The sequence below is a fragment of the Amblyomma maculatum genome, chromosome 7 (genome assembly GCF_055883805.1).
Source record: "Amblyomma maculatum isolate TAMU_Amacu chromosome 7, ASM5588380v1, whole genome shotgun sequence".
Lineage (NCBI taxonomy): Eukaryota > Metazoa > Arthropoda > Arachnida > Ixodida > Ixodidae > Amblyomma > Amblyomma maculatum.
Window position 1 is genome coordinate 126,204,838 of NC_139350.1, and position 23,533 is coordinate 126,228,370.

The 23,533-nt window shown below is 44.6% G+C and overlaps 1 protein-coding gene across 1 annotated transcript in view; it reads left to right on the top strand.

The window, feature by feature from the left end:
- Window positions 1-23,533, top strand: part of LOC146184683 (uncharacterized) — a 64,001-nt gene that overhangs the window by 38,887 nt on the left and 1,581 nt on the right. The window contains exons 6-9 of the mRNA XM_084608599.1: window positions 3,789-3,960; window positions 7,789-7,889; window positions 14,944-15,085; window positions 15,920-16,189. Of these exons, the coding sequence (XP_084464725.1) occupies window positions 3,789-3,960; window positions 7,789-7,889; window positions 14,944-15,085; window positions 15,920-16,189 (685 nt within the window). The remainder of the gene's footprint in view (window positions 1-3,788; window positions 3,961-7,788; window positions 7,890-14,943; window positions 15,086-15,919; window positions 16,190-23,533) is intronic.

Consider the following 23,533-nt stretch of genomic DNA (forward strand, 5'->3'; position numbering starts at 1 on the left):
GCTCCGGTGGCCGCCAGCCCTTGTGACCACGATGGCCCTTCCTCTCAGAAGTGAATTTTCTGGCAGGCAAGATGCTGCCCGAAGTTGGTAAATCGAAGGCCTGTGCAGGTTAGAGAACTCCAGTTGGTTGAAATTTCCGGAAACCTACATTACGGCGTCTTTCATAGCCGACGTTGTTTTGGGACGTTATAACGTCCCAAAACAACGTCGGCTATGAAAACCAAACCTTAAAACTAAACCTCCCAGGACATGAGTTATACACCTGATGAAAGAAACAACTAGAGAGTGCACATGCCGCAGTACACGCATGTAAAACCGGGAACAAAATGTTCCCAGTGTGTCTTGCTGCAAATACTAACTCACTATTGTCTTTATATTAGTCATGCATTTCTCAGTAAATAAAAGAAAACAAGCGACGTCCGCTCAAAAATACTCCCGAAAATAAATTCGCTTATGGTTCAACTTTGTTTAACAATAGAGGGAAGCGAAAGCTTGATGTACATGACTGCGCTCATTGCGAAGCTTGCATTAAACACATTGTGCGTTTCTCCAAATGTAAAGCTTGTTCTTCATTTGGCTTCGGCGCGTCGCCTTTTCAGGGCGTCATTGAGACGTGCCTTCGCGTTCCGGCGCGCTACTGTAGCAGGGTGTTCATCCTCCTCCATCTCTTGCAGTGTTGTAACCTAGGTAGGAGCCCGGCGGCTGTTATTTATACACGTATCGGCTCTCTAGCGCCCTCTACTTCCACGTGACATAGCGACCGTCAGACCACGTTACCTTGACCTTGACAGTGGTCGCGGGCCACTTTGCGGCTTACGTGACTATGTCCCAAAGTCGCATGGCGACCACCAGGTTTAATACAGAAGTGTGACCTCTTAACCTTCCTCAAGGTGAAAACTGTGCATAACCGACGGCAGCTCACGTGATTTTGACCTTGATATTGGTCACAGGCCACTAGGTGGCCTACTGGACTATGCCCCAAAGTCACATAGCGACCCCCAGGTCACATGACCTTGACTTTGGCAGTGGTCACGGGCCACCTGGGGGCATACGTGACTATGCCCTTGTCACAAGGCGACCACCAGGTTTACCACAAAAGTTTGACCTCTAAATCTCCCTCGAGGTGAAAGCCGTGCATACTCGATGGCACCTCACATGACCATGATCTTGGCAGTAGTCATGGACCACTAGGTAGCCTACTGGACTACGCCCCAACGTCACATTGCGACCACAAGGTCACGTGACCTTGACAGTAGTCATGGACCACTAGGTAGCCTACTGGACTACGCCCCAACGTCACATTGCGACCACAAGGTCACGTGACCTTGACCTTGACAGGGAAAATGGACCATTTGGTTGCCTACGTGACTATGCCCCAAAGTCGCATGGCCACCAACAGGCTTAACAGAGAAGTTTGACCTCTAAATCTTCCTCAAGGTGCAAAGCATGCATACTCAGACTACCTGGCGTAATGAATATTTCGCTTCAATATACCTTGAACGCCGCAAAACGTTACAGCCTCTCATTCCATCAAGCATTTATATCAATGGCATACTGTAATAATAAGAGACGGTGGGATGCAGACTCTACAGTGAGAATTTGGAGCAGCGCGGAGAAAACACTTAGTGGACGCAACTATATTTTGCGACTGAGAAATATGTCCAGGAAATATTTTAGCTATCGACTGCCTTTTGCGATGAAATTAGAAATGACAGAACTGTGATAGAAGATACCATACCATAATGACAGAAGATACCATAACTAGTTCGCCACAGTTTCCTTACGAGAGGATTTCGTGCATCTCTGTACACTTTTCTGCAGTATTGCAGTTCTTTCAATACTACTTTTTCTAGTTTCTTAGTCAGTACTGGATTAATTTTCTGTACTAACTTCACAAAATCTTGTTATTGCTGCAATTTTTCTAGTTTTACTACACGTTTATGACAAAAATGTTATAGAAAATTCTTCTGAAGCGACCGCAAATTTTCTTTTTGTGTTCATTGTCTGGGCTCTCTTGCAGGAATATACTTATTATGAAGTGTATACAGCTCGCGTCATGAAGGAGGGACCAAGGATGGCAGATATCACGCAGTGAACTTTTCGTTTCTCATTATAAAATTGCTTCATTATTACTGCTATTAGGAACGTGTATCCTGCCTGTGCAAAAAAACTGCGAACAAATAGAGGACATAATTTTCATGATCGCTGATCCATAAGAGTGCTTCATAACTATGACCAACGCCAGCATTGCTGAAATCGCGGAATCATTGCACTTGTGAGCTGGCCTAATGGAGACAGTCTACAACACCAGCATTGTTTATCACTTTATCACGCTACATATTAAAGACAACCCGCAGTGGACTATTAATGATTATGCCGAGCCCAAGGACGTAATCTAGAATCCCGTTTGCGTCGGCCGCATTTTGATCGGTAATGAATGCGTAATAAAGTATTATGCTAGTGCTGGATAAAGAGCTCTAGGCTGTACACAAAATTATCCAGCCCTTCACAACTACACACTGACGTTCGTTACAGTTTACGCACCAGATTTGGGATATTCGATCTGACCTACCTGATTACTTTACTTGATGAGGAAGGTTTAAGTAACTTCTGCAACTGAAGAAAACGGTGCAAATTTTATCCTAAGGCGGCAATGTTCTAAGTTTTTAATAACCCTCCTTGTCATTTCACATAAGCGAATATTCAGTGCGCAGAATTTATGCGGAAAGATAGGGATCACTATAATTTTCTACATCGTGCGCGCGAGGATACCACTAAGAACACGTCCTGTAAGAAGATGCGGGGATGCGTGAATAACCTCAGACGAAGGAGAAGTAAGGTGCTGTTTTTGTGCATCCGCTAGTTCAAGTCCAGCACAGGCTAAAATTATTGCAGATTTTCCGCTCTGGATTTCATTCACAGATGAAAAATAGCATAATTCTGGGTGATATTCTAGCTAAATGTGATTGCAAGTTACTAAAAATGGGAGAAAGGGGATTTCGTATTTAATATGCATAAGACATTTGGCATTAAGTGGCGATAGTTTATTTTTTCTGCACATGATCTCCACGCCCCAGCCAAAACTTTAGCAAACAGGAAGGTGCACAAAGTTATTGCACTTGCGCTATGACGTGGCAGCGCCGAGTACCCGCCATGACACTAACCGAGGCGAGAAATAAAACCAGTGCCGGCTTTCTCTCTTCCCAATTATACGTTGTACTTTTAAATTACGAATATGGTATTCTAAAATAAGCATTTAATTGGGCTGTTTGCGGCACTCTGCACCTTTCTGGAGTGTGTATATGCACTTGCCGTATTTGCACAGCGAATACGAACGTTTAAATGCATCCAGTTGTAGGTTTTTGCGCAAAAATATATTTTGTACTGTCTCGGAAGAACTCGAAGAATTAGTTACTGAATGGTTACGAATGCCCATTTCGTACGCAGCGGTCAACGAACGGCCACCCTAAAGACTGCGCTGCATACGTGCAGACTATTCTTCAGCATTTTCAACAAGAGCTCAACGATCAATGGCGCGCAAACCACTACGAATAATGCACTCTGAAATCGCGCCGATAAGCACTTAGGGTTGTACAATACCAGAACTGAGCTGCGCCCATTCCACTTTTGAATGCCTCGTTAAGGGAATCGAAGGTTTATCAGTCCTAATATTGCGACTGTTTCACCACACAAAGTTATAACCGCTGAAAAAAAATGTCAAAGGATTTTTAGCCTAACGGCACCACTCATGTCGTGCCCTAAAATATGCCGTTTTTCTGTGTTGCCAGCCGACAGTGCTTCCGATGTACCCTATGTTTGTCGCTAAACTTGAGGAGCACCCTCTCCTGGAGCACGTGGACACAAGCAGCGTGAAAAAGCTTATGGTGGGTGGAAGCTCCTCGAGCGCAAGCGTACTGCAAAGGATCACAGCGAAACTCGGCTTGAAGGGGGTCATACAAAGTAAGTTGATACATTGTTCCATTTCTCGTCTTACCAACCAAAAGCACGTTTATACACATAAAGAGTACTCGAGGACGCTGAGGCGAACACGGGGTATAAATAAACACACACGGAATACACGAGAACAAGAGCATCTGAAGAGGATTTTTTTTTTTACAGTGTGACAATGCATGCAACGTTTCTTGGAAGAGATCGTTTCAAAATAAACTCCATAAATGCGCGTTGCGGAACTAGACATACACATGAACTGGTAATTATGCGTTGGCACGTTCGTCCGAATCGCGCAAGCATCTCTCTGAGTCTCGACGGTCAGCCTCGTGCTCTAAATTTGGTCAATAATGGTGATGCTGTGACTCAGAAAGTATTACGCACAAAAATGATTTCTGAGACGCCATAGCAAGCGACCCAAAAGAGAACCACGGGCTCTTGCAGACGACGTACGGTGCAGGAGACACCTCCGCCGCTTCCGGCTCCTGCGTCCGGTTGTGCCACGGTGTGAGTTTTGTTGCGCCGTCGTCTGCAACTTCCCGCAGTTCGTTTGTTGTGTTGTTTCAGGACTGCCTTCCATGTAAACCTATGCACCGTCATTATTTTGAACGGCAGTACTATTTGCCAGAAAATGTAGCGCCCGCAGTGCCATACGGGAGCAAATGACAAGCTTGCGTTATTCCGAGAAAAACCCAGCGGATAGAGCGCTTGTTCAGGGGTATGTCCACATGCACAACACGCACCTGGCACTTTCCACAGATACCCTGCAAATGATATAGCAAATTTTGTTAAAATCTTCGAAGCGCTTCCAAACTGTTAGCGGTCTGCCATTTTTATGGGTACTCCTTCACACCAGTAACATATCTCGAAGAGTTTTCTTGCTTGTGATTTTATGGGCCACGCTTCAGTCTCATATATGCAAAGATGACCGACTCTAAAGCAAACGTTTCGAGGTGTTCTAAAAATATGCCTCCATCGAGATGAAGTTTCTTATACTTATGCAATCTATTCTAGGATGTATGCATTTGGTTAAACCTTCCGGGAGGCACGACGTGAGACGAATGATAAAACGGCTCTGAAAACTTTTTTTTTTCATGCAGTTCTTCGCGCGCTTACTATCCTTTACAATCCCAGTCAGGCCAGGCAGCAATCACAGTGCCACCATGTTTCTCACGTCACAGATCGATGTTGGTCTGCTACACAATGAAAAGTTTATTTCTGTACATTTTTGTCTGGTAAATAACTCCACGGTTTAAACATTTACTATGATAGAAATGCGTTCACGTTTAGTAAAATACACCGGATGCGCCTTGTTTTAGGACTGAAGAGTTCCAAACACGCAGCAGCGTCAGCTAGCAGCGTATAATGAACGGTGAAGCATGTAGCGCGGTGAGGGGGCAATGATCCCAGAGCGCCAGACGACATCTGCTTGCGCACCTGTGCAAGAGGGATGTCTGTCGCATGTAGCCACAGTTGGCTTTATCATAGTTATTATGAAAGAATGAAAAAAAAAAGCCAGTCAACCCTTTTGCACTGAATGTTGCCCAGATGGAAAAATCTCCGAGATATTTTAATGTTAGGACTTGTGAAGAGTGCGCAACGCTTTTTTGCACGCGATGCTGTGAAGGCAGTAAGTAAACCAAGGTTCGAAAAATGGTTCTGGTGGAGAGAAGAGTTTTATCTCATCGCGGAGTTGGTCGCAGAGTTTGTGCGGATCACAGCGACTCTACGAACACACGATTGCCATTTTTTTTGTATTGTTAATGTATACCTAAACGAACGGTGTTGTTGAGCAGAGGAAGAAAGCAAATATCCCGCATTGAAGAGATGCAGAGGGATGAATTAATTGAAACTGGTGGGCTTTGGGGATAAATTTATTGCCCCCGTAGTTTCGATCGTAACAGCGGGACGTATGCTTTACACGGCCTGCCAGCAGGTGTTCAGCTCAGTTTTCTGAGTCGCACTTGAACTGAAAGTAAGCTGCAAGCATTAGCCTGCCGTGCGTTTATGGCATCTTTTTTTGTTGGGCGAAAAGAGGATACTCCTCCTCTAAGCTCATCAGCGGCTACCTCCTTGCAAAGTGTCACAAAGCTATCTTGCTCCTCTGCGGCCTCAAGATGACAGGGCTAACGAAACAAGAAATTAGATGTACCAAGTTCCTAGGCTGATTCAACAAGTAGCATCCCTCAAAAAAGGACAGCAGTAACAAAGAAGTCCTGCACTTATTCATGACCCACACGCTTTCTTTGCATTTTAAGCCCCTTTGCATTGCACTTCTATTCGAGCCAGTTCAGCTTAGCGGTCGAGCTAAGAAAAACTAGTTAACTATCTCCACGAAAAGCAAGTATATTTTAACAAGAACCTCAACTAAAATTATACACTCAGGTACAACCCCACAGATGTTTAAAAATATCGGGAGAGGGAACAAGCATGGGCACTTTTCTTGCTGCCGAAGAGCGCCTTGTGTTTGGCTAGTCTGCTTCGTGCGACGCAGTCCGTGTGAAGCAAGTGTTATTGCCAAGTTCTGATAGCCTTGCTTTTCTTTTCAATATGCGGCGTATTTATGAGTCTGGATCCGTGGATGAAAAAGCGCTACGTTCAAGGATGACGAAAGCCTGGTTGCGTTCCGAAGTAGTATCTCCGGAGCATCTCTTCCAATTATTGTTAAATACTTTCTCAATTATTACAAATCTACTCCACCTTGCTGGATTTCCCTAAACTTTGGAAAAACACTACTTCTTCTCCAAGTTATTGGTCGATTCCCTCTTGCACTTTCACCTTACCTGTTAGCTATCCGGGTGAGCCCAGTTGGTAGACAAGGACGGCCACAGATTGGCGGGGTTCCCAGATTCCAGCCACGCATCAGTATTATATATATTGTTTTTCAACTATGAAGCTTCAGTGCAAGCGGTATAGGTCTGTTTTATTTCTGCGTGGTTGGGATGCGGTAGTCACCGCCTTATAGTTAGGTGAATGCGCCATTATCCAGGGTCGTTTGCAATTATTTTTTCCTAAGTAGCGATTTTTTTGGCTTATTAGATTGCATCTTACAAATCGTGATTTTTGAATACTATCTACACCTTACGCAGTGAAGAAAATAATTAGTCACAGCTTCGTGCGGCTGCGATGCATAATAACTGACAATATGCAGGGGTGGCATCAAAATTAATGATATCTGCCTACGGAATTAGGCTACATTCGGCAGCCGGAATTGTGGGCAAGCCCTTTCCCTTCCAGTGATTTATCTCCTGCTTGGTGGACCTACACAGCACAGCACCGGCAGTCGGCGCTCGAGCGGTCTTAGTGAAAATCAGAAAGGCTGCACATGTACGCTTAATGAGGGTCTGGACAGCCGCTCAGAAATGCTGAAAGTGCTTATTCATTCCTGCATCAATTAAGGTACCCCCTTGCGCATGTGCTGCTTCATATATCAGAAAGGGGCATTAAAGCTGTCTAAAGAATTCGCACAGGTGTTTCAAGAAACGCAGCTAAAGCGTAAGCGTGCAGAAAAGAGAGTTAGGCAGCGTTTTTTTTTTTTTTGTTGGTGGTGCTACGGGATTCGGTAATGGACGATTAGCGCGGCTCTATGTAACCTTTGCTAAAGAATCATCTTTTCGCCCACTTAGTAGCATTGTTGTACGGGTAATCAGCGGGCCTCTTTAGTGATGTTAACTCATTATCTTTGAGATATTTTTGGCTGACATCAATGCGAATATTAAGGAAGCCATGCTAAGAAGTTTTTAACTGCGTATTTCTGAACTCATCCAGAGCAACAAAATACATTAGTATTGTTTGGATTATTTTGTCTTATGTGCGGTTTTTATTATTTTTTCAATGCAGTATACGGTATGACTGAGTTGACCTGCTGCACTGCCTACTCGACGCCAGAAATGGTTGACTTAGCGAGTGCTGGAAAACCGGCACCTTTTGTGGAAATTAAAGTAAGTATTTCTGATCAAATATAACATAAAGAGTATGACTCGTCATGCTAGTTTTCTCTCTATCCCCGTGCGCACAATAAAAAAAGTCACAACTAACCATCGACACATGTAGAAAATGACTGTGTGTAATTGGCAATTTTTTGCTACTTTGTTTTTACGTTAAAATAACCACAGTATGTGGAAAAAACATCGAAGTGCAGCTCAAATGTGGATGCACTGCCGCTCTATACGGGAGCAGAGGAAAAGGAGCAAAAAAAGAAAAAGGCAGATTTTGTTTTTTCTTAGTAGTCTTGAGGCGCTGATGGAGCACGAGCCACTTGAATTCGGAAACATTTATAGCTCGGAAGCGTTTAAGGGTGGTAAAATAAGCACGTTAGTAAAGCTCCATGTTGGAGCAGGCACTTAAGAAGGCTGGTTTTCAAATCCATATAGCACATCATATTTGGCAGTTTCTTCCATAAGAAAATAATTAGAAAACTACTGTCTTCACTACCAAATAAACTATGGAGAAAAAAATGTTGCGAGTTACTCTCAACAGTCCTCAGATGGTTTCACTGGATTAGAACACTCCATCATATTAATATATTGGTTGCATTGTGTTGGGATATCCTACATACGTGTGGTAAAAAAATGCAAAGCAGCTGCATTTACCCTCAATGATCACTCATACGATTTTTCTCAAAGCCGAGCCTTCGCACAAATGACTGAATTCTTCTCGGCGGTTCAGGCGGCCGAAGGTGGTCGACAGGCGGCAATCTAGAGGTTAGACGCGCTGATGTCACCCGTGATTGTCTGCGATCCTAGTGACATCGTTCGAGGGCAGTGGCATAGCCAGAAATATTTTATTGCAAAAGCAACACTATGACAGCCAACGCGAGACCTCGTAGCTACGCCTCTTCACGGCGTAGCTACGGTCTCCTCATAAAAAAATCAGCCTGCCATGACATTTGAATTCCCTTTACCCCTATGCCCCGGGCAGGAGCTGCCAACTCGAGTCGCCCCTTTCATATGGGAGGGTGATATCAGAATCAGCCTGCCAGAACCTTTGGCATTCTCATTACCCCTACGACACGCAGGCACGTCCATACGGCTCGGTTGAAGCGTGACTTTATATGTGGGCTGGTAGCCTACGCTCTCGCGTATTACCCTTAATGGATGACCTTAAGTGTCCCCAATAATGTAGCTCCTTATACTGATAGGGCCTGATAGGGAATAATTTAGCAGGCAAAATAAGTTTCCGCCATTGCTTTCGCAATTCAAGTTGGCTTAACCAGAGCTAAACCACAACTATTTTTTTCGGAGGGTGTTTTTCGTGGCCGGTCGAAAAAAATGGGCAAAGAAATGCCGAAAGGAGGTGGATAGTGAAGGGAGGGGAAAACAGAGCTAAAAACATTGGGGGTGTCCGCGGCATCTCCGGTCGGCGCCGGTGGTATTGCTCGTGCGCGGCGCTTCCAGTGTTTGAAGAACTCGATTTAGAAAACAAAATATTCTTCCTGCAGTGTCAAACAGCTTGTACTATTAATGTATGAGTTTCGAGCCATGTTTGGCTCCCGAAAACAACGGCACAGTCAATGCTACTGTAGAGTGGGTAAAAAGGGAAAGCAAAGTCGCCACATTTGCGCATGTCGAAAATCGGTGCCAAAGTGCGAAAAGCGCTCGAGCTGGCTGGCCTTCTTCAACAACGTACACATTGCGCAGTAAATGTTTAAAGAGCAAAATATAAATTATGCAGTGCGTAGTTGGCTATCCTGCGGCGCTTCTATACAGCCTTCGAGTAGTGTCCAATGGCGCAGCAGTAGAGCACTGCAGCCTCATTCCTTCCTTGCAGTATCGTTTACACCGCGTGTTGTTAAATGTAACGTCGAAAAAAGTTCACCTCCAGCCGCATCATGAAAATATATAAGTTCGCGACGTTTGCAGTCCTGTTGCTGTAAGCTTACCGCAATGGCGAAGCCAGCGAGCGGTGCTCTGGTCGTGCGCTACTCCCTGGTCGCTACGAGGCACGTTGTTTCGTATCTCAGCCACGGACAGCTGAGGACGCTTTTGAATTTATCAGTGCTATAGTAAATCCACTATAGAACTGCCTTACTGTGAGTCGTGTTGCTCCATAATGAGAAATAGATATAAATTACTGCACCGTATTAGGAGCGGAGCTAGCGTACAGGTCCATCAGAAGTAAAACCGAACAGGCGAGCGGTGGCAAAACTGAAAACACTGCATGCCAGCGCAATTTATCAGTAGATGTACAGCAGCGAACCAAGCTGCGTCAGCATATTCGGCTGACTAATCTGGCATACCTGATCTTCGCTTCATTACCGGTACGAGCCAAGTCGTACGGCTATCCATCCCTGCTCGCCAGGACCACGCATGCAGTACATACATGCTATTTTTTATGCGTTCTTTTGGGAGGAGCGAAATATTTGCCGCACTTTCCAGAGCGATGCGTGAGTATTTATACTCCTTGGACCTCGAGTTTACCGTAAAGACAAGCGCAAACGGTGGTAATGCAGAAAATAATGATGCCATTGCTGACGAAGCAGAAGGTGCGAGCCGTATTATGTCAACTTTCTTGCAGGGCATGGACAAAAAATACCCCTAAAACACTGCATGAAGAATTGAAAGCGCCCCAAGCGAATTGTAGTGGTAGCAACTAGAAATCGCTCATGCCGGAGATAAGGCGGGCACCAGCAGATAATCGAAAGGAGTCAGCCGGATGCATTGACGCACCCTCGCTCTCTGCCGCACTTCTGCTAACAGAGCGCGCTAGCATGTAGATTTAGAGTGTTAACTCTGCTGCTCATGTTCAAGGTCCAGTTGTTCCGCAAAGTAGAAACAATGGCGGCCGCCAAGGCAATGGCACGAATCTATTACATAGCAACAGCGTGTACCACGGGACCTTGGTTGTAACGAAATTGGGAAAGATAACATTGTGGCAGAACATTATGAATATTGTGGCTGGGTCGCGAGTGCGTGCCAGCACGAACAGATCAGCTTGCCTGGTTCAGGCATGAAGCACTAGGCTTTCGCCGCTTTTTTTTTCGTTATTGCCAGTATTTGACACAATACACAAAACAAAAATAACACAATAATACCCTTGCATGTGGTGATTTTCTAATCCCCATTCATAGTTGGCTTCTTACCTTCAAGAGCCATTTTGGAACTTGATTAGCTCTTTTCTGTATTTCCACAAACCAATGCATGCTTTCGTGGAAGTAGGTTCGGATTTACAATGATATCCAGCCATTGTTGAATATCAAATACTGTGGAGGCCAATAAGCAGTATTGCATCATAAGATACTCTATCGTCAATTTCTGCAGAGAAATCATATTCCATACTGGTCCAATGAAACGTCCTTCTTAATGTTCTTTGCAATACGTCCCATAAGTCAACATCTTTATCTCTAATTATCCCTAACTGCTCTTAGTCTAAGCAATGTGCAACCCACTGGAGAAACAGTCCTTTTTTTTCAGAAATGTTTTCACGGCCAACATTTCAGTGTGTAACTTTTAAAAGAAACTTAAGGCAGCTGCTGGTACCTTCTAGTACCTTCTGGTACCTGCAGCTGCTGGTACCTGGCCTCCACGGTACATGGCCCTCTGCACATGTTCATGTAGCTTAACATCAGATTAATCACAATAGGGGGTTTTACGCTTTACAGAATTTATGCACTGCTGTAAAAATCATAGATAGAAATCTAACAATTATGAACACTTCCCTCATGTAGCCGAAAATTCGTGCTTGCTTGCGCTCAGTTCCGACAACTCATTCCGGTAACTCACGACCCAGCCTTAATTAACAGATTGTACGCAAGAATATGTCACTTTCGCCGAGGAAAAATAAAAACCAGTTAATGATTTGTCGCTAAAAAAAAAAGGCCTAGCCCAAATCATCCGTCCTTTATCCTTATAAAAATATTTGTCCTGTGGCGCCATTCCCAGCGTGATACCCATATAAAAACTGCGAAAACTCGGTGCAATTTCCGCCCATTAACTCGTGAACAATGCCGTACCTGTATCACTTACCCCTTCTTACTTGTGAAGAATAAGTTACATTCTGTAGCGAAAGGAGATAACCATGTTCCTTTCCATTTGCTTTGGCGCTGGTGTCTTCCAGCAGCCCTTTCCAAATACGGTTCGCTGCCGCAATAACACTCCAGGGGAACAACTATGTATTTTCCAGGTTCGCGATGTTAACCGGAGTGCTCTGGTCATACTCCATGCCAAAACCTGATGCCTTTTACCCTGTTCACTCGGCTACCTGTCCAATCACTAAATAGGCTAGCACAATCGATAGCCTTTCTTACGCCGTCATTGTCAACAGCAATCACCATGTCGTCCGCATAAGACAGCAACTTATGCTATCGCCGCAGCCGGTCGCCTAAACTTTGAACATACTCTCGAGCTGCGCAACAAACATTACCGTATGCATCAAGTTCCATCTGCAAAGCTCCTTAATTTAATCTACGTAAATACGACGCCATATACTCTATCTGGCCGACCGCGGCCGAGATTGCGACCTTGTGTCGGGCGAGTCCACCAGGCTGCGCGAAAAAGAAATGTGGTGTAGTGTAGAGGAAGCCACTCTCGCTTTAAGACAGTGACCGCGGCCGTGCCAGACAGGCTGCCGAGGCCATCGAACTAAGAGAAGCCAGACTAGCCCGTTGCTGAGAAGCTTGGCAAGCGTGGAATCGAGCCAAGCATGAAGCGGCATCAGCGACTGCGGCGCCGGCCGATGGCTAATGCTTTTGCTTTGGTTCAAGGATAGCTGGACTCGTACGATTTTTTTTTCAGTTTAGCAACCACTTGCGTGTTATATTTTACTTTTAGTGCACCTGTTCAAGAAGACCGGGTGAGTCGCGATGCACCGGCAGTAGTTGCTGTGAACAGAAGCTGCGTGGCACTTATCACTTCTGTATCCCAGCCCATCGGCACGGGCCAGCAATGCTAAAGCAGGGTTTGTTTTCGACAATACGTTATTCAAGGGAATATTATTTAAAGGAACAACATATTTTAGTGTGCTTTTTTGATGTTGGCATAAAGGATCTACAGACGCCTTGCGGAAGACGTGGCCGGCGCCTTCCGCAAGCCGTGCTGCCTTCGGACCAGCTGGAGTGCGCTGTTGCCGCGCAAGCCGGTTGGCATTCTAGGCAGGGCATTTTAAGCAATTATCAAAAATTCAGCTTTGTTCTGCCGATCACTGCGCCACTTTGTTAGCTATACCCAATTGTTGATGGTTACTGTAACCGAGAACGGTGGTGAGCTGGCTATGCTACAAAGAGTGAGCTGCGATTCGCGTTGATTAAGTTCGGTAAACTCGTTTAAGCGTAACCGAGATTAACCCAGCCAAGTATCAAGAGTATTAAACTAATAACATGCGAGAACGACGATGGAATGACACTGCAGCTGCGGTCGCGGAGATTTATTCGGAATCCCCGCATCGCTCATGTATGTTGATAGGTAAGGAAATGATTGAAGAGCAACACTGCTCATTTTGAAGACAAGAAAACTTTTTTTCCCTTTTCACACAGAGACCCACTGCGCTTCAACGTTTCTTATCCTCTGAGAAACGGTGAAACACTACGCAGTTTTGACCGTAAATATCCGCAAGATCGAACGCTGCGCAAAAAATGGCGCTACAGCCAGTAGGCGCTGTGCGCACTCACGCATAATGTTTGTTCTTCAGTGGCATGAGGAAAATACTTTCTGAACATAGAACGAGGTCTATTTTACAACTGGGAAAAAGAAGCGCACTGGTGTGAGAGAATCATTGCATGTGACTACTGGTCGAACTCGTGGAATCTTTCAACACGAGGAGTCTTTCCCACGGAACGACCGAACTGGAGAAAACAAAAGGCACCGACCGAAGATTGCACTGACCCGTCGATCACCAAAGCGCGGGATGGAGTGAAGTAACCGTGCTATTCGTGCGGCTGGCTGGCCGGCACTCCCCGATTGACGTCACATCCGCCTGCCCCATTTATGGCGTCCCCCCACAATGGCACTTCCGAAAGCGACGAGGGCATGTCCGCGGCGCGTTTTTAACAAGCGATTTGGGCTTTTATTTCCGACAGAATTCAGAAAAAACATTACATGCATGATTTACAAAGCCCCTTCTTTTTAACGCTACATTTCATGCAATTTGAAAAAAAATTTCAGCTTCATTCGAAAGCTACTGTTATATACAACCTATTTTTGTCTACAGTAGAAATTAGCGTCACATAAATGGGATCCATGCCACTCGGCACTAATATATAAGGTCCAAGTAGTGCAGAATCACTCAGTACGTTTCATTTTCAACAACTACAACAGAACAGACATCACTTTAAGCTCACCACCACTATCAATGCGTAGGAAGATGGCTCGTTTATGTTTATTTCATAAAATACTCCACCATCACCCTGTTCTTTTCGCTATATATATATCTGGATCCAAACAGATCGGTTTATTCCATCTCTTCGCGATGACATTCATAAAGTAACCATACCACATATCAAATATCAGCACGAATACACTCATTCCTTCTCGAGAAAAGTAATGATTGGAATAACATACATACAAGCTGTACATTCATAAGTGACGGTAAACTTTAAAAGTGCAATAACCAACGCATTGCTGTTTTCTCTAGATCTCATTTCATTTTACTCTTTTTGCGGCAAATTTCTGCTCCTCCGCATTTAGACATACGTCGAGTTAAAAACGAGCAAATGAATAAATAATAACATTCTTTCATCCGTCGCCTTCTGCGCGCTAAGTTCGCGACACTTCCGGAAATCAGATCCAACAGCATTACGTTTTTTTGATGTGCACTCAAATCTTGACGCTGCGTACTAATGCATAAATCTCAATACGTCCCTTGGAAGTGGTAAGAAATCATTCACAGGTTCATGTAACGAAAATGCCTGAAATAGAGCGTATGCTAGCAGGTATCCACGTTTATCCATACAAAGCTACCAAACTTGAGCAGGAATGCTGCGCCAACCAGCATTTTCGACTTGCAGACTCATCCGTAAACATATCAATGCTGCTGAGAATTCTGTCTTCTTTTCTTGCATAGGTGGTGGAGCAGAACACCAGGATAGCTTTGGGGCCATACGAGCGTGGAGAACTCTGCGTGAAGAGCCCAGGCGCTTTCAAGGCTTACCTCCACAACCCTCAGGCGACGGCTGACACCTACGAAAACGGATTTGTACGTACCGGTGAGGCTATCTTTATGTGCGTTTTCACTTCGGGATGACATCAAAATTGCTACCTGCACGGTCAAGAGAAATGAGGCACCACATCATCTCAGCCTTTACCTGTAACGTTTTGTTTCTCCTGTAAATTTTATACAGCAGTCATTCATTGTGAAAGTTGAAAGTTGGCTGGACACTGTTCGACTGAAAAAGAATGCCAGTTGCAATATTATGGCACTACCTGTTGAACGCTGGTGTTTCGGGACGTTGTCGACTATGTTGATCTCTTTTTGAAAGTAAAGCTGTAGCAAGTATTGTAGACAACTAAGGAATTTGTTTTACTACATCATGGATGGTGTACGTGTCTAGCGAAGAATGCAATACAACTACGATAACAATACAATAGAATTACAATCTAACACTCAATGAAGCGTAGGAAAAGGCACCCCGTATCGCTTTTCGTGGTAACTCGTTCCCGATAGTATAAAACATTTGAATGTGGGGAACAAGGAGTTTTCATCAAACCCCTGTGCCAACAGCAAGCTGTCAAATAAGTTTCACTTTATTTTTCAACACTCTCTGTCGAGAAAATATTAGAACAAAAACTGGGTCTTTCTTCGGAAGCAATAATCAAAGCCCCTTTCAAGGGGCCCACAACGTGTTTTTGGTTCGTGGTTTTGAAATGGAATTACCTGATATAAAGGGTGCGAAAAAAAAAGGCGTTAGATCATTTTACTGCTGATATCATTTCCTTATCACAGTAGAGTGAAAAAATGAATAAATAAATGAATGAATGAATGAATGAATGAATGAATGAATGAATGAATGAATGAATGAATGAATCTCTTCCTGTTGCAGGGGACTTGGGCTACTACACTCCCGATGGCTGCTTTTTTGTGTGCGGCCGGCTGAAAGAGCTGATAAAGTGCATGGACCAGCAGGTGGCTCCCGCAGAGCTGGAAAAGCTGCTGTCCACCGATCCTCAAGTGCGCCACGTAGTCGTCGTCGGCGTGCCGCACCCGCAGTACGGAGAGGCAGCGCGGGCTTACGTGGTGCCCATGCGACCTATCCGACAGGGAAGCATCGAAGAACAGATGGAAGCAAAAAGACTGCAAGAGCTCGTGGCTGGTAGGAACCATCGTGCTGAGTGGCGTTTGCAACGCTTTCGTCAACCAGTGGTGTGAAGCATCGTCCTCATGAGAACAGCACGATGAAAACCGCAGCCTTGAAATCAAAAACGCACATATAATGTGACGGCGGTACATTTCAAGTCCTGAGCATTAGCTCTACGTGATATGGAAGCATTGGCGCAGCTAGTTCTGCGCACGAATTCGTTCTTAGCGCTAACGTGATGACATCATGCTTGACCACTTGACTGCGTGCTTATTCGCGAGGTGGGCGGATCGCTGCCCCGCTCTCTTGAAGATTCGCAACAGGGTGTATGTTAGTCAGGTGGAGCTCCCCTCTCAGAAGAGCTTCTTTACATAATGGCGTAAATACCTCACAACGGAGAAAAACCCGCATGGGCAGTGTCGTCAGCAAATGCGTCGTTTGTAACCGAATAATCTGAGGAAACTTGAAAAAAAAAAGGAACTATTCAGGGAAAATCAAATTGATACCCTATTTCGTAAAAAAGGTTCCTACAATGCAGACAAACAAATATATTGAAACGTAATTTGTGGTTCGTAGAGCGAGTATTGTGGTTCGAACTTAAGCCCGTTGGTTGGGAAACAAACGCCCCACACGTAGGCCACGACGGCTGTTTTTTATTTATTGCAGGCCACGAAGGCGGCATTTCTATAACGGCCTCATTGGTTCAAACATGTTGCGTTGTGAATGCGTTGTCGGTTCTCTTTACCAATTGGCTAGTCTTGAAAACACATACTTGTGTATAATTACGAGATTTCTAACTAGCAGCTAGTAATACTACACCTAAATGCATTGCCATGGAAAGCTATTTCCGTTGTAAATAAGGCCTCGATGTCGCAGAAAAGCCAGCGTCAATAATAGAGGAACATTAAAGAGACGGGCTATTCAGGGAAAGATGGAAATGAAGCTAGAATTAGCAAGTAAGTTCCTGTAACATGGGAAATCAGGAAAATCAAAAGCAAAAATTAGAGTAAATAAGCGCGTGTATAGGGGAGCTAACCCATAGCCTTTGGTTTCGGGACGAGTAAGCTACAGATAGCCACGAAGGCTCGTTGGTTCAGACATGTTAGAGGGAGCCCCGCCGGGGTGGCGCAGTGGTTACGGCGCTCGACTACTGTTCCCAAGGATGCGGGATCGTATACCGGCCTCGGCGGCCGCTTTTTAATGGAGGCGAAAAGCAAGGTGCCAGTGCGCTGTGCGATGTCAGTGGACGTTAAAGAACCCCAGGTGGTCGAAATTTGCGGAGTCCTCCACTACGGCATCTCTCATAGCCTGAGTCGCTTTGGGACGTTAAACCCCCAAAACCAAACCAACCAACCATGTTAGAGGGAGACTTAATTAATGCGGTTTCCGTTTTTTTATCTAGTGGAGAGCCTTGAAGACATATACTTGTACTGGGAGGCGCCTATGGAAAGGGCGCGGAAAAAGGACACACCGGGCGGAGAGCCCCAAGCTCAAGTAATAGCGAACACAACAAAGAGCGTTTATTTTCAGTAGCGAGCTTATATAAGCTACGCCATATGGTTATTAGCACAATAAGTGAGTTATATAGGTTTCCAACATGCGAAGTAAAGAAGCTAAACAGTGAAACACCACATCACTCCCTTCGCAAAAAAAAGTCACAGGTAGAAGTCCCCAGAATGTGAGAGAATACGTCAGTCCCATGAAGACAGCTCTCTTGACCTCAATACCCCGGGTCTGTCGATCGCATGAGATTGAACTGAACTATGTGGTGATCTGGAAGGCTTCGAGGGGCTTTCAGAAACGATTGGGCGCTGGCTTCATCACCCGTGTCTGGATCCTCCGCAGTAGGCAGCAAGCATGGCGACTGGGGCCTCGTCTTGATCTGCAACTTCTCTGGAACCAACACAGATGGGATGCGCTCCAGGTCTTTCCATCCTTCTGGCGGAACGCGTTCTGTCCCAGCTACTTTAGCACCTGCAAAGACTTGAAACAGGATAGCCTCGCCCTTCCTCATTTTGCTTGGAGCCGAACTCGAACGTAGGTTTCCTCTCGGAACTTCGGAGCCTTAGCCGCTGGCCTTTCTTCCGTAAAAGCCTTCATATATCTCTGCCTTGCCTGAACACGGGCACGTAGCTGGCACATAGCCAAACCAGGCTCTTCAGAGAACTACTTGGGCTGCATACTTACAATGTTAAATGAGATTCCTGGGCTAGCGGCGATGAAGTAACACAGCCGGGGATGCTCCTGTAGTAGCGTGCGGGGTCGCCCGGTACAGAGCCAAATACTAGAAGTAGAAATTTGAAGGACGTCCATCCAATTTCAGTTACCTCTTTCCACTAAGCCGTTTGCTTGCGGGTGATACACTGAGGATACACTCTGCTTGAAGCCCCTTTAAGAAATTCTCAAACACTTGGCATTTAAACTGTGGTCCATTGTCTGAGACAAGTTCTTCAGGGTAGCCTTTAAGGCTGAAGACGTCACACAGAGATTTAATTACAATTTCAGGTGTCACTGTATTGGCGAAGTATACTTCGGGCTATTTAGAACGATAGTCTGAGAGATAAGAACTTCGGGCTGGCTCGGTGCAAGTTGAGGGGGCCTACAATATCAATAGCTAGCTTCTTCCACGGCAGCTACGGGAATGTAACAGGCTACATGGGTGCATTGGCAGGCTTTGCAGACTTGTCAGCAGCTTGTCAGCTGCTTGGAAAACATGACAACTTCTCACTGCGTGTTCCACCTCTAAGTCCATTCTGGGTCACCAATACCTTTCCCGAAGTCTTTGCTTCGTTCTTGGGATAAATGGGTGCGTGTCATGTGCGAACACCACCAATTCTGATGTCAAAGTTGAGGGCACCACAATTCTGTCCTCTATAGAGACAATGTTATCTATCGCTGACAACTCATCCCGCACCTCGTAGTAGTAGGGTAGTTACTCTGGGGCCAAAAGTCTTTTGGTGGGCCATTCCAAGCAAGGTATTTAGCCACATTCTGTAAAGTGTCATATTCAGCAGTCGCTGCTTGAGAGTAGTCCTTTGGTAATACAGACAGTACAATGGAAACCACTTCTTCATCTAATTCAGGCTCAGGCTCAGCCGCAGATGTGATGGCTAGACTGGATAAGGCGTCAGGAACTACATTATTACTTCCTTCCTGATACACAACATCAAAAGTGTAGTACAGAAGTCTAGCAGACCACCTTGCAATCCCTAATAGTCTTCTACCAACACTCCTTGTCGATAGCAATGTCACCAACGCTTGATGATCAGTTCGGAGAAGGAACTGTCGGCCCCATAATAAATGTCACAGTGTTTGCATGCGAAGAGGCATGTCAGAGCCTCTTTCTCCAACGCGGAGTATTTCCGTTCTGATGCGGCCAATGACCGGGATGCAAAGGCTGCCGTTCGCAGCTTGTTCCCTGCTTGCTGCTGCAGCACAGCGCCAAGTCCTCTGTCGGTTGCATCTGTAGTTACGACTACCAGCGGTTCTGGGTCAAACATGACAGTAATTGAGAAACCTAAGCTTCCACTGTTTCCACGGCACTGATGCAGGAGCGGGCTTAGCAAGAAATGGAGGCGGCAGCGGGTTGCAATTCAAGCAGACAGCCATAGCTTACCGGCATGGAGTGAGGCGCGGGCAGGCCTGGTGTGACGAACGACGAAGACTGCGGTCGGAGACGGTGCAATTAGAGCTCGCATCCTTAAAGTAGGCGGTGATTCGGGAGGAGGCTGGTAGGCGTGCGTCATGCACAATACAGTTTAACCTCGTCTCCATTTATGGTGTATCACGAGGCGCTCACAAAAAAGGGCGTGGAAGAAAGGACACACCGGGCGAAGAGCCTCAAGCTCAAGTAACGGCGAACACAAAAAGAGACGTTTGTTTTCTGTTACGAGCATATATCCTACGCCACATGGTTATTAGCAAACTAAGTGAGTTATATAGGTTGCCAACATGCGACGTAAAAAAGCTAAATACTTAAACACTACATTGCAGATGCTGTGTATATTTACGAGTATGCTGATTATGAATTAGTAATTACGTCCAAGGCGGCTTTGCCATCGAAAGTAAACTCAGTTTTAAGTAAGGGCTCCGTGTCGTAGGAAGCCCGGCATCACCAGTGAATGCGTCATTTGCTAACCGAATATTGAGGAACCGTAAAGAAAGAAACAATTCAGAGAAAGGTCGAAATGAACCCAAAATATGTAAGGCGGGCCCTGTGTCATAGAAAAGCATGAGCATCGAAAACTAAATATGTGTTAATCAGAGTCGATGTCAGGGGTCGAACCCAGACCGTTGGGTTTCGAGATGTATAAGCTACACTTGACCGCGACGGCTCGCTAGTTCACGCATCTTGGAAGGAGACTTACTGAATAATTTGTGGTCTTTAACTTAGTGGCGTGTCTTGAAAACATATACTGATGCTAACTGTAATTAATGGTACGCTAATTAGGAGTTAGTAAACATGTTGAAAGTAGCATTGCCATAAAAAAATAATTGCTGCTTTGCATAGAATAAAAACGAAAGGTGTGTGCAATCAGGTAGTAACAAAATTCAAGAAGGAAGGGCTATGACGCAATCGTGTTCCACTCTTAAGGCGGACATTAATCGTCGCCCAAGTCTGTCTACCTCATTGGTACGCGTGTGAGTAAAGCCACTGTGGTCAGGCGTCGTTGGCCCGCACATCTTGTTGACATGCAGATAGATATTTGATGCTAGGAAGCTCATCTGTCACTGTGATGATTTCGAGCTTAATTAAGCGTTGTTAAATCTGCATATAACAGTAATGGAGTGTGGTAGCTGGTGCCGACTGAAGTCGTTTTTTAGTAGAGTGTTACTATTAACCTAGGAATTAATTGGCTTTCCTGTTTTAGAACGCAAAATTATTGGTAGAATTTTCTGAACTGAAGTTGAGTAGCATATAGGCTGCCTTAAATGGGACCACATGCGGTTACATTATTATCATGTGTCAATACGATGCTTAATCAAGCTCCTAATGACTGCTGTTTTTTTAAAATATCTGCAATACCGGAGGGGTCCTTTCATATAATACTCCGTAATTGGTTCCGTAAATATTCCGACCGCTTAATTTCTTAGCGCTTATAAAAAGACACGAAACCTTATTATGAATAGCCCTTTGCTCCTCGCATTGTAGCAGTTTTGTTCTCATCTGCTCTGCACTAATTACCATTCAAATGCAAAATGTAAATAAGTATTTTGTTTCGGTCTGCATTTATTAGCATGCCTAAATGTCACCCAAAGGGCAGAATGCAAGAAAAGAGGATTTTGATGCTTAAGTTGCGCGCGTATGGTAGAATAACGTTATAAATTGTAAAAAGAATGAATGGCATTCTATTTCATGACAAAATTCTAATCACGGCAGTGCAATGCAAATTATATAGTTCGAGACGGCGAAACCATGGGACACGTGTTCTCTGGATGTTAACGGATGTTAAGCCGAACAAAATAAAAAAATAAACAAAACACATCGCAGCTTTGATGCAAAGTACAAGTAGATTAAGACCGCTATACGCCTCCAAAGCAACGCGCGGCGGCGCTGTTGGATGGATGAATGGAATATAGGAGCGTCCCCTTTGAAACGGGGTGGTAGAAGATGCTATCATGTTCCTGATGGGAAGCGCCATCTACGGCATAAAAATACAAACTGGGAATATGGGGGCAGCGTCAGCCGCGCGTTCTCCTTGCACTGCCGCACTCCCGCTCCGTTCCGAGCACGTGCATCTCGGGCGCGTCGCAGAGTACCGTCAGCGGCGCGGTTTGAGAAAAATCTGGTTGCTTGACGTTTATTTTTCGTAAATCGAACTTGAATAAAGTGAAGGAGTTCGTTGACAATGTGTACTCCCTTAAGCAGACTTTAGACAGCTACGATACAGCTACGATGGACACTATGTGCGCTCCGGAAGCCAACGATCACATAGCAAACGCCGCGTTATTTGTGTTTGTGATTTTAAACGATAGCTTATACAGCTCGTTCGCTTGGAAAGCAACCGACGTAGTAGTAGTAGTAGCCGCACCATGTGTCAGAGTTATTTAATCGAAGGCTTCGTATAAAAAAAATTGCATCATTGTATACAATGAGACAAAAATAATTTGTGGTTCTAGTGACTGATGATTGAGTGACAGGCGATGAAGAGTTTATGAAAAGCCGCTGAAGTAGTAGTGTAGTTGCCGCACCGCATGTCGCAAATATTTATTCGAAGGCTCCGTAAAGAAATTGTATCAATGTATACAATGATACAAAAAATATTTTGTGATTCTAGTGACCGAAAATTGATTGACAGGCGATGATGAGTTTATAAATTCAATGTAATTAATTGAAGAATGAGAGGAATAAAAGAGGTGAAAAATGAAAAAGGGTGTTTAAAGGTGTCAAAATGCTCAGAATGAAACGCTAGTGCTTCGTGATGCTAATTCAATAATTCAAAAATGTAGTGCAAATGTGTGACTGGTAATAATTTATTCAAGTAATAGAAAAAATATAAAAAAATGCATTCAAAGGTGTCAAACTGCTCAGAATAAAAAGCCAGTGTTTCCCGATGCTAAGTATCGGCATATAAAATTAACAGTAGATATAAAATGAAGAAATAAAAATAAAAAAATCTAAATAACAAGTCTAAAACACCCCTGTGTGTGTGCGAAACGCTATCGCGTGGTATCTTTACCGGCGGATCTTAATTGTCCCCTAATTTTGGTTGATTGGTTTGGTTTATGGGCTTTAATGTGCCAAAGCGACTCAGGCTATGAGAAATGGCGTAATGAAGGGCTCTAGAAATTTTGACTTTTTGGGGTATTTTAACGTGCATTGAAGTCGTACAGCACACGGGAACGTTGCTTTTCTTGTCTCGTGCATCGAAAATCTAATATTTAGTATATGCTCGAAATACTGAACGCTCTATAAGCACTACCAATCGAAGCGCTCAGTGGGGCACTCGATCGATGTTCGGTTCTGTCGAATAAGAAGATCACGCTTTATTTGTTTTCATATGATATACTTGTATAAGTAAACGTTGTGTCTGGGATGAAAGTAAACTTCGTGCTGGAGACAGTTTTCTGTGGAAGTGGTATCTATCAACTGAAAAGCCTTAATAGGTAATAGACACGTCTTATCGATTCATTGAATATACCCCAATTATTTACTTGATCATGAGGCAGTGAAACGCTTAGGCTCTGGAAAGATAGGCTAGATTCGAAGCTAGGCTTGGAAGCTAGCTCTGAAGAAGCTTGTCTCATCTATTTTGGTTCTCACGCCTTGTTTGGACTTGAGAAGTTTGTAATGATATGGACTATATTGGCGGCGAACTGGTTTTGCAAACGCAGTGTTCGGTGCCGACGGGGCCAAAC